Raw genomic sequence first — 12500 nt, forward strand, 5'->3', positions numbered from 1 at the left:
AAGAGATTTGGTGAGGCTGCATTCTCATTTTATGCACCGACATTGTGGAATGCGCTGCCAGTTTACATTAGGGATGCAACCTCAGCAAATTATGCTCAAGTCAAGACTACAAACCCATCTTTTTGAATGAATGAATGAATGAATGGTCTTTATTGTCATTGCTACAGTACAGGTACCAAACAACGAAATTTAGGAGGGGTGGCTCCCCTGGTGTTAGGAAAGAAAATAAAAAACACTTTTTAAATATAATATATAAATAATAATAATAATATAATATTGCCTTTAAATGACTAAATCATTAAATGATGATTAAAGCCCTTTGAGCTGCAACGTTTGCAGGAAAAGTGCTATACAAATAAAAGTTGTTATTATTATTATTATTCCAAAGCACTTTACAATGGCCTCTCATTCACCCATTCACACACACATTCACACACCGATGGCAGCAAGCCACCATGCATGCCACCATGCATGCTCATTGGGAGACATTTTTGGGGTTCAGTGTCTTGCCCAAGGACACCTCGACATGTGGTCAGCCGGGGTTAGAACCGCCCATCCTGCCGACAATGTGTGATAGTCAGTGTGATCGAGAAATATTATTGCTCGGAATTTTGGGGAGACAGAATACTGCTGTATTGTCGCTGTATTGTTGCGGGGCAAGATGGGATTTGAAGGTTCTGGAAGTTTACTTCCTCAGCGTTCTAGAACGTGCATCTGGGTTTGTGTCAACAGATGACATAACCAACACCTAACCTTCACTGAACCTGAGCTAAAGAAACACGTTATCCTTGTTGTGACCGCCCCCGTTGCACAATCAGAATGCACTGTTTGCGTAGCCCTCATTCAGTGTGCGAAGATGTGAAAGTGTGTGTGTGTGTGTGTGTGTGTGTGTGTTTTTGTTGTGCTCATGAGTGTGCACATGTGAGCACTGTTGAGGGTGTGTGTCTGTGTTTATTTGTTTGTACTAGTATTCGAGGTTCGGCGCTTATGTCCTACGTGTGTGTGTGTGTGTATGCGTGCGCGTGTGTGCGTGCATGTGTGTGTAGTGTGTATACCTCCCCCACTTACACCCCCCCTCTCTCTCTCTCCTCCAGAGTGGTGAAGCGGTCCTTGGCCCTCCAGTCATCATGTGCACGCGGCCGTACCCCGAGGCCGAGGTCCGGCTGTCCCCCAGGGCGAGGGAGGGGGAGGAGGGCAAGGAGAGGGAGTCGGACCTGGACAGCGCTGTGGAGAGCACCCAGGGGTCGGACAGCTCCGAGGGGGGCAGGGCGGGGGACAAGGAGGACGGCCTGGGAGGACTCTTCTTCCCTGGGGACAAGTGAGTGGACCAGGCTGCTACCTCTCCTCCTCCCCTTCTCTCCTCTCCTCTCCTCTTTTTTACTCTCCTCTACATTCCTCCCCTCTTCTGTCCTCCGCACTCCTCTCCTCTCCTCTCCTCTATTTTCCTCTCCTCTCCTCTCCTCTCCTCTCCTTTCCTCTCCCCTCCTCTCCTCTCCTCTCCTCTCCTCTTCTCTGCTCTCCTCTCCTCTCCTCTCCTCTCCTCTCCTCTTCTCTGCTCTCCTCTCCTCTCCCCTCTTTTCCTCTCCTCTTCTCTCCTCTCCTCTCCTTTCCTCTCATCTCCTCTACTCTCCCCTCCCCTCCTCTCCTCTCCTCTCCTCTCCTCTCCATTCCTCTCCTCTCCTCTTCTCTCCTCTCCATTCCTCTCCTCTCCTTTCCTCTACTCTCCCCTCCTCTCCTCTCCTCTCCATTCCTCTCCTCTCCTCTCCTCTCCTCTCCTCTTCTCTCCTCTCCTCTCCTTTCCTTTCCTCTCCTCTCCTCTCCTCTCCATTCCTCTCCTCCCCTCTCCTCTCCTCTCCTCTTCACTCCTCTCCTCCGCTCTACTCTCCTCTCCTCTTCCTCTTCTCTTTCAATGTCTGTGTGATGTGTGCCCTTAAGTGTTCACATTGTATACAGTGCTATGAGAAAATATCACCGACGATGAACCTGTTTTTAATTGGACAGAGACAGTATAGAGAAAGTCAGGTGAAGAGGGCATGTCAGCAGGGCATGGGCCGGATTGGAACCCATGGCGACATGGGCATAATGTGTGCACTGTAGACCATGGTGCTAGGTCCCCATAATTACCAGTTTCTATCCCATCATGCAACACCGTACACAGCTGTGTTTTCACTGTTGTCGTCTTCTTCTTCTTCTTCTTCTCCAGGTGCGGCGGTCAGACGAACCCGTCGGTGACCTCTGACCTGTCCACGCGCTCCTCGGCCTCGCTGAACGAGGAGCAGTTCGAGGACTACGGCGAGGGGGAGGACGTGGACTACACTCCCAGCAGCCCCGGCGTCGACGACGAGACGCGCACCAACGGGTATTCTGACCTTGGCTCCTCTGTTCCCTCCAGGTGAGGGTCTCCACCAATCAGACAGGCGGGGGACAGGACGCTACGTAACACCCTGTTATACTCAGATAGGCGGGGGACAGGAAGCTACGTAACACCCTGTTATACTCAGATAGGCGGGGGACAGGAAGCTACGTAACACCCTGTTATACTCAGATAGGCGGGGGACAGGAAGCTACGTAACACCCTGTTATACTCAGATAGGCGGGGGACAGGAAGCTACGTAACACCCTGTTATACTCAGATAGGCGGGGGACAGGAAGCTACGTAACACCCTGTTATACTCAGATAGGCGGGGGACAGGAAGCTACATAACACCCTGTTATACTCAGATAGACGGGGGACAGGAAGCTACGTAACACCCTGTTGTACTCAGATAGGCAGGGGACAGGAAGCTACGTAACACCCTGTTAGATAGGCAGGGGACAGGAAGCTACGTAACACTCTGTTATACTCAGATAGGCAGGGGACAGGAAGCTACGTAACACCATATTATACAGAGATGCACAAATATGGAGCATAACAAAGCTGTATACATGTAGGCCGCACACATAGCAACACCTGACCTGGAAACAGAAACCTGTTTAACACCACAAACACACCTGGAAAGTCCAAGTACACTGCGTTTGACAGCTTGACCCAGAAAGAGCCAATAGGGACTGCAGCCGACTATGATATCGCTGACAGAAAGAGGAATTTTGGCCAAGTTCCTGACGCCAGAATCACACATCCATGAAATCCCCCCCCGACAGTCTCATACCCCCTGTCCTGTAAACCTGTTGGCCTCTTAATCCTGCCTGAGGACTCCTGTGTGTGTGTGTGTGTGTGTGTGTGTGTGTGTGTGTGTGTGTGTGTGTGTGTGTGTGTGTGTGTGTGTGTGTGTGTGTGTGTGTGTGTGTGTGTGTGTGTGTGTGTGTGTGTGTGTGTGTGTGTGTGTGTGTGTGTGTGTGTGTGTGTGTGTGTGTGTGTGTGTGTGTGTGTGTGTGCACTTAAGTGCTCAAGTGTGTGTGTGTGTGTGTGTGCACGTAAGTGCTTGAGTGTGCGTGTGTTCATGTAAGTGCTTGAGTGTGCGTGTGTTCACGTAAGTGCTTGAGTGTGTGTGTGTGTGTGTGTGTGTGTGTGTGTGTGTGTGTGTAGACGTCAGTGCTCCCCTTCTCTGAGTTTCAAACTCATTACTTCTGACTCTTGACTGGAACTGAGTAGGTAGATACGGGCCCGGGGGGGATGATGAATATTCATCTGGAGCCTTTCGTCTTAACGGGGGGATTACCCCGACCCCTCCAACAGACCACCATTAGGGCTCCCGGGGTCTGCTGAGCATACCAAGTACCCAAACTCATTACTTGTGGGGACCTTTGTTTTAAAGAGGCCATGTTTTTAGGAGGTTGAGGAGGTTCAGGGGGTTCATTAAGATGCTGGGTAGGTTTTTATGGGGAAAACATGGGTGTTGTAGTACCGTACAGATGCTGTGTTCTTACGATAAAAGATACGTATGAGTAAAAGATACGAGTATGATGAAAGTTAGTTAAGTTCGAAAACTTCAAACTTCAGTTAAGATGGGGCGGACGTTGGAAAGAGAGGATTGTTTGTGGTGGTTCTTGTGGAAGAGATGTCTTGCTCTCTCTCTCTCTCTCTCTCTTTCCCTCTCTCTCTCTCTCTCTCACTCCCTCTCTCTCTCGCTCTCTCTCCCTCTCCCTCTCTCTCCCTCTCTCTTGCTCTCTCTCTCTCCCTCCCTCTCTCCCCCTCTCTTGCTCTCTCTCTCTCCCTCCATCTCTCCCTCTCTCTCTCTCTCTCCATCTCTCTCCCTCTCTCTCTCTCTCTTTCTCTCCCTCTCTTCTTGTCAGCGAGTCAGTGTGGATTTATAGATGAGGTCTGGCAGGGGGCCAAATCAATATACTATCCGTCTTCTCTTGGCTCTGCCTAGATGGTTGTATATCAGACACCTTGCTACACTCTCTCCAAAATGGCTGTATTTCAGTGTCACGATTACTTCCAACTCTTTTCACTCACACGCACGCATGCACACGCACACACATGCACATGCACACGCACACACACACACACACACACACATAGACACGACAGCTTTGGACCGTCTATCTATCTGTCTGTCTTTCTGCTTAACACCTAACATACTATGTAGATGACGGACTGTTTTGTTTTGTGTTTTCTCATCCACATTTTAACTCCTCGCTCTGTGTGTGTGTGTGTGTGTGTGTGTGTGTGTGTGTGTGTGTGTGTGTGTGTGTGTGCAGTGCTGGCCAGACCCCTCGTAAGACGCGGCACCTGTACAACGGGGAGGTGATGGACGTGTTCTGCTCTCAGTGCTGCAGGAAGGTCAACCTGCTGAACGACCTGGAGGCCCGGCTGAAGAACCTCAAAGCCAACAGGTAACACACACACACACACACACACACACACACACATGCATAACACGCGCATACACACAAAGACGCATGCACAAACACACACAGGCACGTGCACACACAGACACACACACACACACACACAGACACACATACATGCATAACACGCGCATACACAAACAGACGCATGCACAAACACACACAGACACGTGCACACACACACACACACACACACACACACACACACATACATAACACGCACAAACACACACAGACACGTGTACACACACACACACACACACAGACACACACACACAGACACACACACACAGACACACACACACACACACACACACACAGACATGCACGAACACATGCACACACACAGACACACACACACACACAACAAAGGGTAAATGACACACACACACACAGACATACACGAACACACGCACACACACACGCACACACATACACACACAGACGCGTGCACAAACACACACACACACACACACACACACACACAACAAAGGGTAAATGACAATAGGACGGTATTTGGGTCAGGTCAATGTGTCCCTGTAGTCATGTTTCAGGGACACACACCTTAGCTGGTTGCCTTGACGACGGCCGGGCAGACAATACTGTCCCCCTGACCTGGGGTTTGTCTTCTGGCTTCTGTTTGACAATTATGTAACATCATTACAAAGGGTTTAAATCTCCCCGCCTCTGTTTCTTTCACTCATACACTCACACACACACACACACACACACACACACACACACACACACACACACACACACACACATACATGTTACATAACTCCCTAAAGTTCAGAATGGGCCTCCAGCAGGCCTGCGTCATCAGCAGAGCGATGGTGTGTAGATGTAGGATCCCGTCTGATCATTACAGGATGTAGGCGAGGCCTTCCCTGGTAAACAAACACACACACACACACACACACACACACCTGCTTTGACAGATACTGTCTGTTTGTCACACACACAGACACACACACACAGACGCACATGTTTTGACAGATACTGTCTGTTTCTCACACACACAGACACACACATACACCTTTTTTGACAGATACTGTCTGTTCTCTTTCATAGTATTCGTTTCGTATCTCACTATGGGAACGCCCCCTGCGTGACCTCATCAGAAACTGAATTACACTGCGCCAGCCCATTGGCTGGCCCAGGCGACGCTTGTGTCACGAGGGACGGGACCCTCCGCCTATATAAGGCGTACACACGGCGTCTGTCGTCATTCAAAAACCTTTTCTCGCTTCTCACTGGAGCTGACAACAACTGTGCGGGTGGCTAGAGCTGAACAGTCCACAGATACGAGCGACCAAACTCTCGGGGTAGCGATACCCCGTGTTACGATTCGAGTAGCAATACTCGCCTTGCTCGGAACGAAAAAAGTAGCGATACTCCTCGTTCTGAACGACGCGAGTAGCAATACTCCCTGTTCTGCGAGTAGGAATACTCCGAACGGTTACGGGTAGCAATACCCAGTGTGAGAGACAAAAAGTAGAAATAACTTTATCTCTATAACGCACTGCTAGCGGGTAGATAGTAATATCCCTCCCCTGGCCCCTCTGTTTTCCCTTGATAGCTGACAAGCTAACGGGTGAAGTAGCGAGGCCTGCTAGCAGCTAGCCTACAACCCTTAGCCAGAAATGGCTAACGTTGAGGCTAGCGGACCTAGCACAGCCGAGACTAGCCGGAAGACCTGCTCGTGCAGCAAGTCAATGGCTAGCTGGGACACTCACTCTAAGTGTGCAGTGTGTCTGGGATTAACCCACGCCCGGGCCGCTGTTATCTCTACCGATGAGTGTATCCACTGTGCAGTGTTCCCCAAGAAACTTCTCCGCCGACGGCTATGTCGCATGGCTAGCCTGTCGGGAGAAGATCCGCTTCTGTGTAAGGCAGCCGAAACGCTGCCATCACAGTCTAACGCGGACATGTCTCCAGGTTTACCGACACCATGCTGGGCGGACTTAGTGCCACATAGCCCTGACATCGGTTTCCCGATACTGGATGACAAGGGGATTGACAGCTTTACCGCTGCTCGCTATGAGAGAGACTCGGACAATGATGAGGGAGGGTCGCGTGACTCAGACCTCATTTTACCAACCCTCCGCCCCGTCTCTCATGGACTGCGACATGCAGGACATGTCCAAGCGAGCAGCGGAAAGGCTGTCACGCTTTGACGGCAAAAGACTGCAGACGGCGGCTAAGACGGGGAAACAAGTTATGCCGTTCTTCCCCGAGCTACTCGATGAGATAGCAGTTACGTGGAAAGAACGGCCATTCAGCGAGAAATACCCAATAATCGGGGGTTCTCGACTGGATTGTGAGGGGATGGACTCCCTCGGCCTCCGCCACATCCCACCGGTCGAGCCGGTGGTGGAGCGCCACCTGCACCCGAAGACCCCCGTATCTTCGGCTGCCCCGTCCCTACCCTCCAAGTCGGACCGCTTCCAGGCTAGCCTTACAGACAAGTGCTACAAAGCAGCGGCACTGACAGCGAGGGCTCTCAATGCCTCCGCACTCCTATCAGCCTACCAGGCTGAGCTGGAGGAGGATATGACCGCTAACCCAGACAATATGCCTACCCTATGGGAGGAAATCTGCGTTATAACGGATCACATCCTCCGTCTCCACAAGACGGCCATTCAAGCCACGGGTAAATCCATGGCTCTCATGGTACTGCAGGAGAGGGCGCGTTGGCTCGGTCTCACCAACCTGTCGGCGAAGGAGAGAGAAGAAATTCTCGACACCCCTATCATACCGCAGGGTCTCTTCGGTGCAGCAGTCACCTCAATGCAGAAGAGATGTGAGGAGAAAAAGAGAGCGGATGAGGCTATGGAGCTGTGCCTTCTGAGAAGAGCGCAGCCCGCAGCACCCGTGACCCAGCCACGGCAGTCATATGGCTATCTCTCGCCCGGCCCCTGCTTTCAAGATCCCCAGAGCGGCTAGACAGCAGGCAGCGCCCCAGGCACCCAGAGGTCCCAGGAAACACAGCGCGGGAATAATAATAATTTTAATTTTGCCATTTAGCAGACGCTTTTAATCCAAAGCGACTTACAATTACGAATTACAGGGACATTCCCCCTGGAGTAACTGAGGGCTAAGTGTCTTACTCAAGGGCACACTAGTAGTGGTGTGGTTTCAGGCGGGATTTGAACTCACAACCTTCCGATCACAAGTCCAACTCACTATCCACTAGACCACCAACAGCCGCACGCTAGGCGGCTGTTGCGCGCCCAGGCCACAAGGGGGCGCCAACAAATCGCATGTGACGGTGTGGCCAGTCAGCCCGTTTTCTACGCATCAGCGGGAATGGGCAGACTGCACACAGTCAGACTGGGTGTTGAGGACACTACGAAGGGGCTACAGGCTCCAATTCTGTGTTGCTCCACCCCCATTCAGAGAAATACTGTACTCTCGAGCTCAGGGCGAACGAGCCAATATTCTCCAGGAGGAAATCTCCATTCTAAGGGAGAAAGGAGCTATAACAGTTGTACCTCTCGAGGAGACCCACAGAGGTTTCTACTCGAAGTATTTTCTGGTCCCAAAGAAAGGGGGGGGCATGAGGGCTATTCTAGACCTCCGTGTCTTGAATCAGCATCTCAGAAAATACAAATTCAGGATGTTGACACACTCTTCCCTGCTAAGTTTCATACGAGCAGGGGATTGGTTCACATCAATCGACCTGAAGGACGCTTATTTCCACATTCCGATATATCCTCCACACAGGAAATATCTGAGATTCGCTTTCCAAGGGATAGCGTACGAATATGTGGTCCTTCCCTTCGGCCTGTCACTAAGCCAAGGGTGTTTGTAAAATGCACCGAGGCAGCAGTGGCCCCTCTCAGACAGAGGGGTATCAGAGTGGCCACATATATCGACGACTGGTTAGTGGCAGCCACCAACCGCGAGGAGGCGGCGCGTCACACAGCGGTCATTTCGAAACACCGTTTATAGGGCTCGCACTGGACTCTATCCGAGCCAAGGCGTTTTTGTCTCCAGAAAGAGTGGAGACGATGCGCGCGACTATAGCGCTGTTTCGCAGGGGCAACATAGTTACCCTCAAACAATGCCAGAGGTTGTTAGGCTTGATGGCCTCCGCTGTGGTGGCCATACCCCTGGGGCGCCTGTACATGAGAGGCATCCAGCGCTGGGTGGCCTCTCTGGGCCTGGACCCCCACCGCGACGGTCACCGTCGTGTGAGGGTCTCCAGGGATTGCTCACTGGCTCTGCACCAGTGGAAGGACCCAGGTTTCATAACACAGGGTGTTTCTATGGGACCTGGCCTGAACAGAAAAGTAATCACCACGGACGCCTCTCTGAGAGGCTGGGGTGCCACTTTCGAAGGGAGAACGATAAACGGGGGTTGGGACCCGCACTTACGTTCTACCCATATAAACGGCCTGGAACTGCTAGCTGTTCACTTGGCTCTGAAACATTTCCTCCCGTGGTTGAGAGGACATCATGTTTTGGTAAGGACAGACAACTCCACGGTCGTTGCCTATGTAAACAGACAGGGGGGACTGAGGTCCCACCAGTTACACACCATGGCACACAGACTGATAGTGTGGAGCAGTGCACACATGCGGTCGCTGAGAGCAACCCATGTACCGGGCATTCTGAACTACGGAGCAGATTTGTTGTCCAGGGGCAACCCACTGTACGCAGACTGGAGACTTCACCCCGAAGTAGTGAAACAGATTGGGTCACGATTCGGTCAAGCGACCGTGGACGTTTATGCTACGGCAGAGAACGCCCAGTGTCCCCTGTTCTTCTCTCTGCGCGATCGGGGAGCCCCGCTGGGAGTGGACGCATTAGCGCACGAGTGGCCGAGGACCCTCCTGTATGCGTTCCCACCGGTGGCACTCATTCCCCCGACTGGCCAGAGTGAGGGAAGGAGATCTGTCCATGGTGCTGATAGCCCCGCGTTGGCCGGGAAAGCACTGGTTGGCGGAGATTTTTCATCTCCTATCCGGTCCGCCATGGCAACTACCGCTGCGCAGGGACCTGCTGACCCAGGAGCGGGGGGAGATATTCCATCCCCACACAGAGAGATTGTCTCTGTGGGCCTGGCCCGTGAAGGGATCAACCTTGCACTAGTGGGTCTTCCCCAAGGGGTGATCGACACTATTCAGTGCGCCAGAGCCTCATCAACTAGAAAGTTGTATGGGCATAAGTGGCGTGTGTTCGAGACTTGGTGCTCAGGGTCACACGCTGTCCCTTTTCAGTGTTCTGTGACAGTTATTCTGTCATTTCTACAGGACTTGATTGAGAAGGGTAAGGCTTTCTCAACCGTTAAGGTCTATTTGGCAGCTATTTCGGCTTGTCATATTGGCCTGGGTGGAAAGTCGATAAGCCAGCACCCGTTGGTGTGCCAGTTTATGAAAGGGGCCCGAAGGAAATTGCCTACGTCTAGGCCGTTAGCTCCTTCATGGGACCTCCCTATGGTACTAGATGCTCTCTCCTGCCCACCGTTCGAACCGCTGGAACAGGTGGAGGTGAAAGTGTTAACGCTAAAGACGGTCCTATTGCTTGCTTTGGCTTCGGCTAAGCGCATAGGTGAAGTCCATGCGCTCTCGGTGCACCGAGAGTGTACAAAGTTCTCCCCAGGGGACTCTAGGGTCAGTCTGATGCCTAACCCAGCCTTTATTCCAAAGGTTATAGGCTCTTGCACCCCTATAGAGTTGGCTGCCTTCTATCCAGCACTGGGTCCCCCCAGGGCTGCGTGCTAAGCCCCATCCTCTACAACCTCTACACCTACGACTTCACCCCCGTCCACCCCAGCAACTCCATCGTAAAGTTTGCAGACGACACCACCGTGGTGGGCTGCATCTCGGGGGGGGACGAGGCGGCGTACAGGGATGAGGTAGAGCAGCTGAGCAAGCTGTGCAAGGTTGACAACCTGCTGCTGAACCAGTCAAAGACCCAGGAAATCATCGTGGACTTCAGGAGGAAAAAATCTGAGGTCCAGCCCCTGCTCATCGACGGAGAGAGCGTGGAGAGAGTCTCAACCCTCCGATTCCTGGGGGTGCACATACAGGATGACCTGTCCTGGAAGAACAACACAGCAGCCACCATCAAGAAGGCACAACAGCGGCTCTACTTCCTGAGAGTCCTCAGGAAGGAACACAACAAGCAGGAGATACTGGTGGCCTTCTACCGCGGCGCAGTGGAGAGCATCCTCACCTACTGCATCTGCAACTGGTTCTCCAGCTGCACAACCGCAGAGAGAAATGCGCTACAGAGAGTCGTGAGAACAGCCCAGAAGATCACCGGCGCCCCCCTCCCCTCTCTGGAAGAGCTGTACAACACACGCTGCCTCAGGAAGGCCTCCAAGATCTCCAGAGACCCAACCCATCCTGGGTACGAACACTTTGCCCGGCTGCCCTCGAAAAGGCGGTACAGGACCATGGCCGCAAGACAGACTGAAGCTCAGCTTCTACCCCAGGGCCATCCAGGCCCTGAACACAGCAAAGACCTAGGTTCTGGGCCCTGGACAGTCTGGACGGATTGATGGCAGCTGCTGGATTGAAAAAATCAGGTGTAGTGCTGAGGCACAAATGTGTACATTTCAAGCCTGCAAACTGCGACACTTTAAATGAATGTGCAATAACACTATGTGCAATATGACAACCCTAGTCGTTTTATCTGTACAGTATAGTATAGTGGATAGTGTACATAGCCTTTATTTATGTAAACCAGCTCCTTTCCCTTCTTGTTTTCTTAGTTTTTTTTCTTTCCTAGCACCAGGGGAGCCACCCCTCCCAAATTTCGTTGTTTGGTACCTGTACTATAGCAATGACAATAAAGACCATTCATCATTCATCATCCCCCGCCTTTTGCCTCGGAAGAGCACAGGCGGTTGCATACTTTATGTCCTGTCCGCGCGCTGCGTGTTTACATAGACAGGACTCAGGGTTGCAGGAAAGGTGACCAGTTGTTTGTATCCTGGGCGAATCCACACACGGGAAAGCCAACGAAACAGTGTCGAAACAGCGCCTTTCCCATTGGGTAGTGGCGGCTATTGCCTTGGCTTACTCTAGTAAGGGTCTACAGCCCCCCGCGGGCTTACGTGCGCACTCTACTAGAGGTTTGGCGACCTCCTGGGCACTCTTTAAAGGGGTGTCTTTTCAGGAGGTGTGTGCGGCGGCGTGCTGGGCTTCGCCCCACACGTTCGCTAGATTTGATAGGTTGGATGTTACGGCTCCAACGCTATCACACTCAGTCCTCAGTTTGGGTTCCTCTTAGGACGTAGTTCCTAGAGTGTGAGGGTCCATTCTGGGACAGTTGTCGTTTTACAGGCAGGTCTGGCAATACGGGAGTAAGTATATTCCCATAGTGAGATACGAAACGAATACTATGAAAGAGAACTTTAGGTTATTTACATAACCCCGGTTCTCTGAGTAGTATTCGTGAGTATCTCACCGGACCACCCTCCTTGCTTTAGAAGCGAGAAAGAGGTTGCTTGTTTTGAATGACGACAGACGCCGTGTGTACGCCTTATATAGGCGGAGGGTCCCGTCCCTCGTGACACAAGCGTCGCCTGGGCCAGCCAATGGGCTGGCGCAGTGTAATTCAGTTTCTGATGAGGTCACGCAGGGGGCGTTCCCATAGTGAGATACTCACGAATACTACTCAGAGAACCGGGGTTATGTAAATAACCTAAAGTTTCTCACACACACACACACACACACACACACACACAC

At 52.0% G+C, this 12500-nt stretch overlaps 1 protein-coding gene across 1 annotated transcript in view; it reads left to right on the plus strand.

Moving 5' to 3' along the window:
• Nucleotides 1-12500, plus strand: part of rab11fip4b (RAB11 family interacting protein 4 (class II) b) — a gene marked incomplete at both ends in the record, with an annotated part of 88574 nt that overhangs the window by 61253 nt on the left and 14821 nt on the right. The window contains 3 exons of the mRNA XM_080550652.1: nucleotides 1101-1318; nucleotides 2204-2392; nucleotides 4645-4779. Coding sequence (XP_080406778.1) covers nucleotides 1101-1318; nucleotides 2204-2392; nucleotides 4645-4779 — 542 coding nt within the window. The remainder of the gene's footprint in view (nucleotides 1-1100; nucleotides 1319-2203; nucleotides 2393-4644; nucleotides 4780-12500) is intronic.

This window comes from Nansenia antarctica, assembly GCF_963989245.1.
Source record: "Nansenia antarctica genome assembly, chromosome: 2".
NCBI lineage: Eukaryota > Metazoa > Chordata > Actinopteri > Argentiniformes > Microstomatidae > Nansenia > Nansenia antarctica.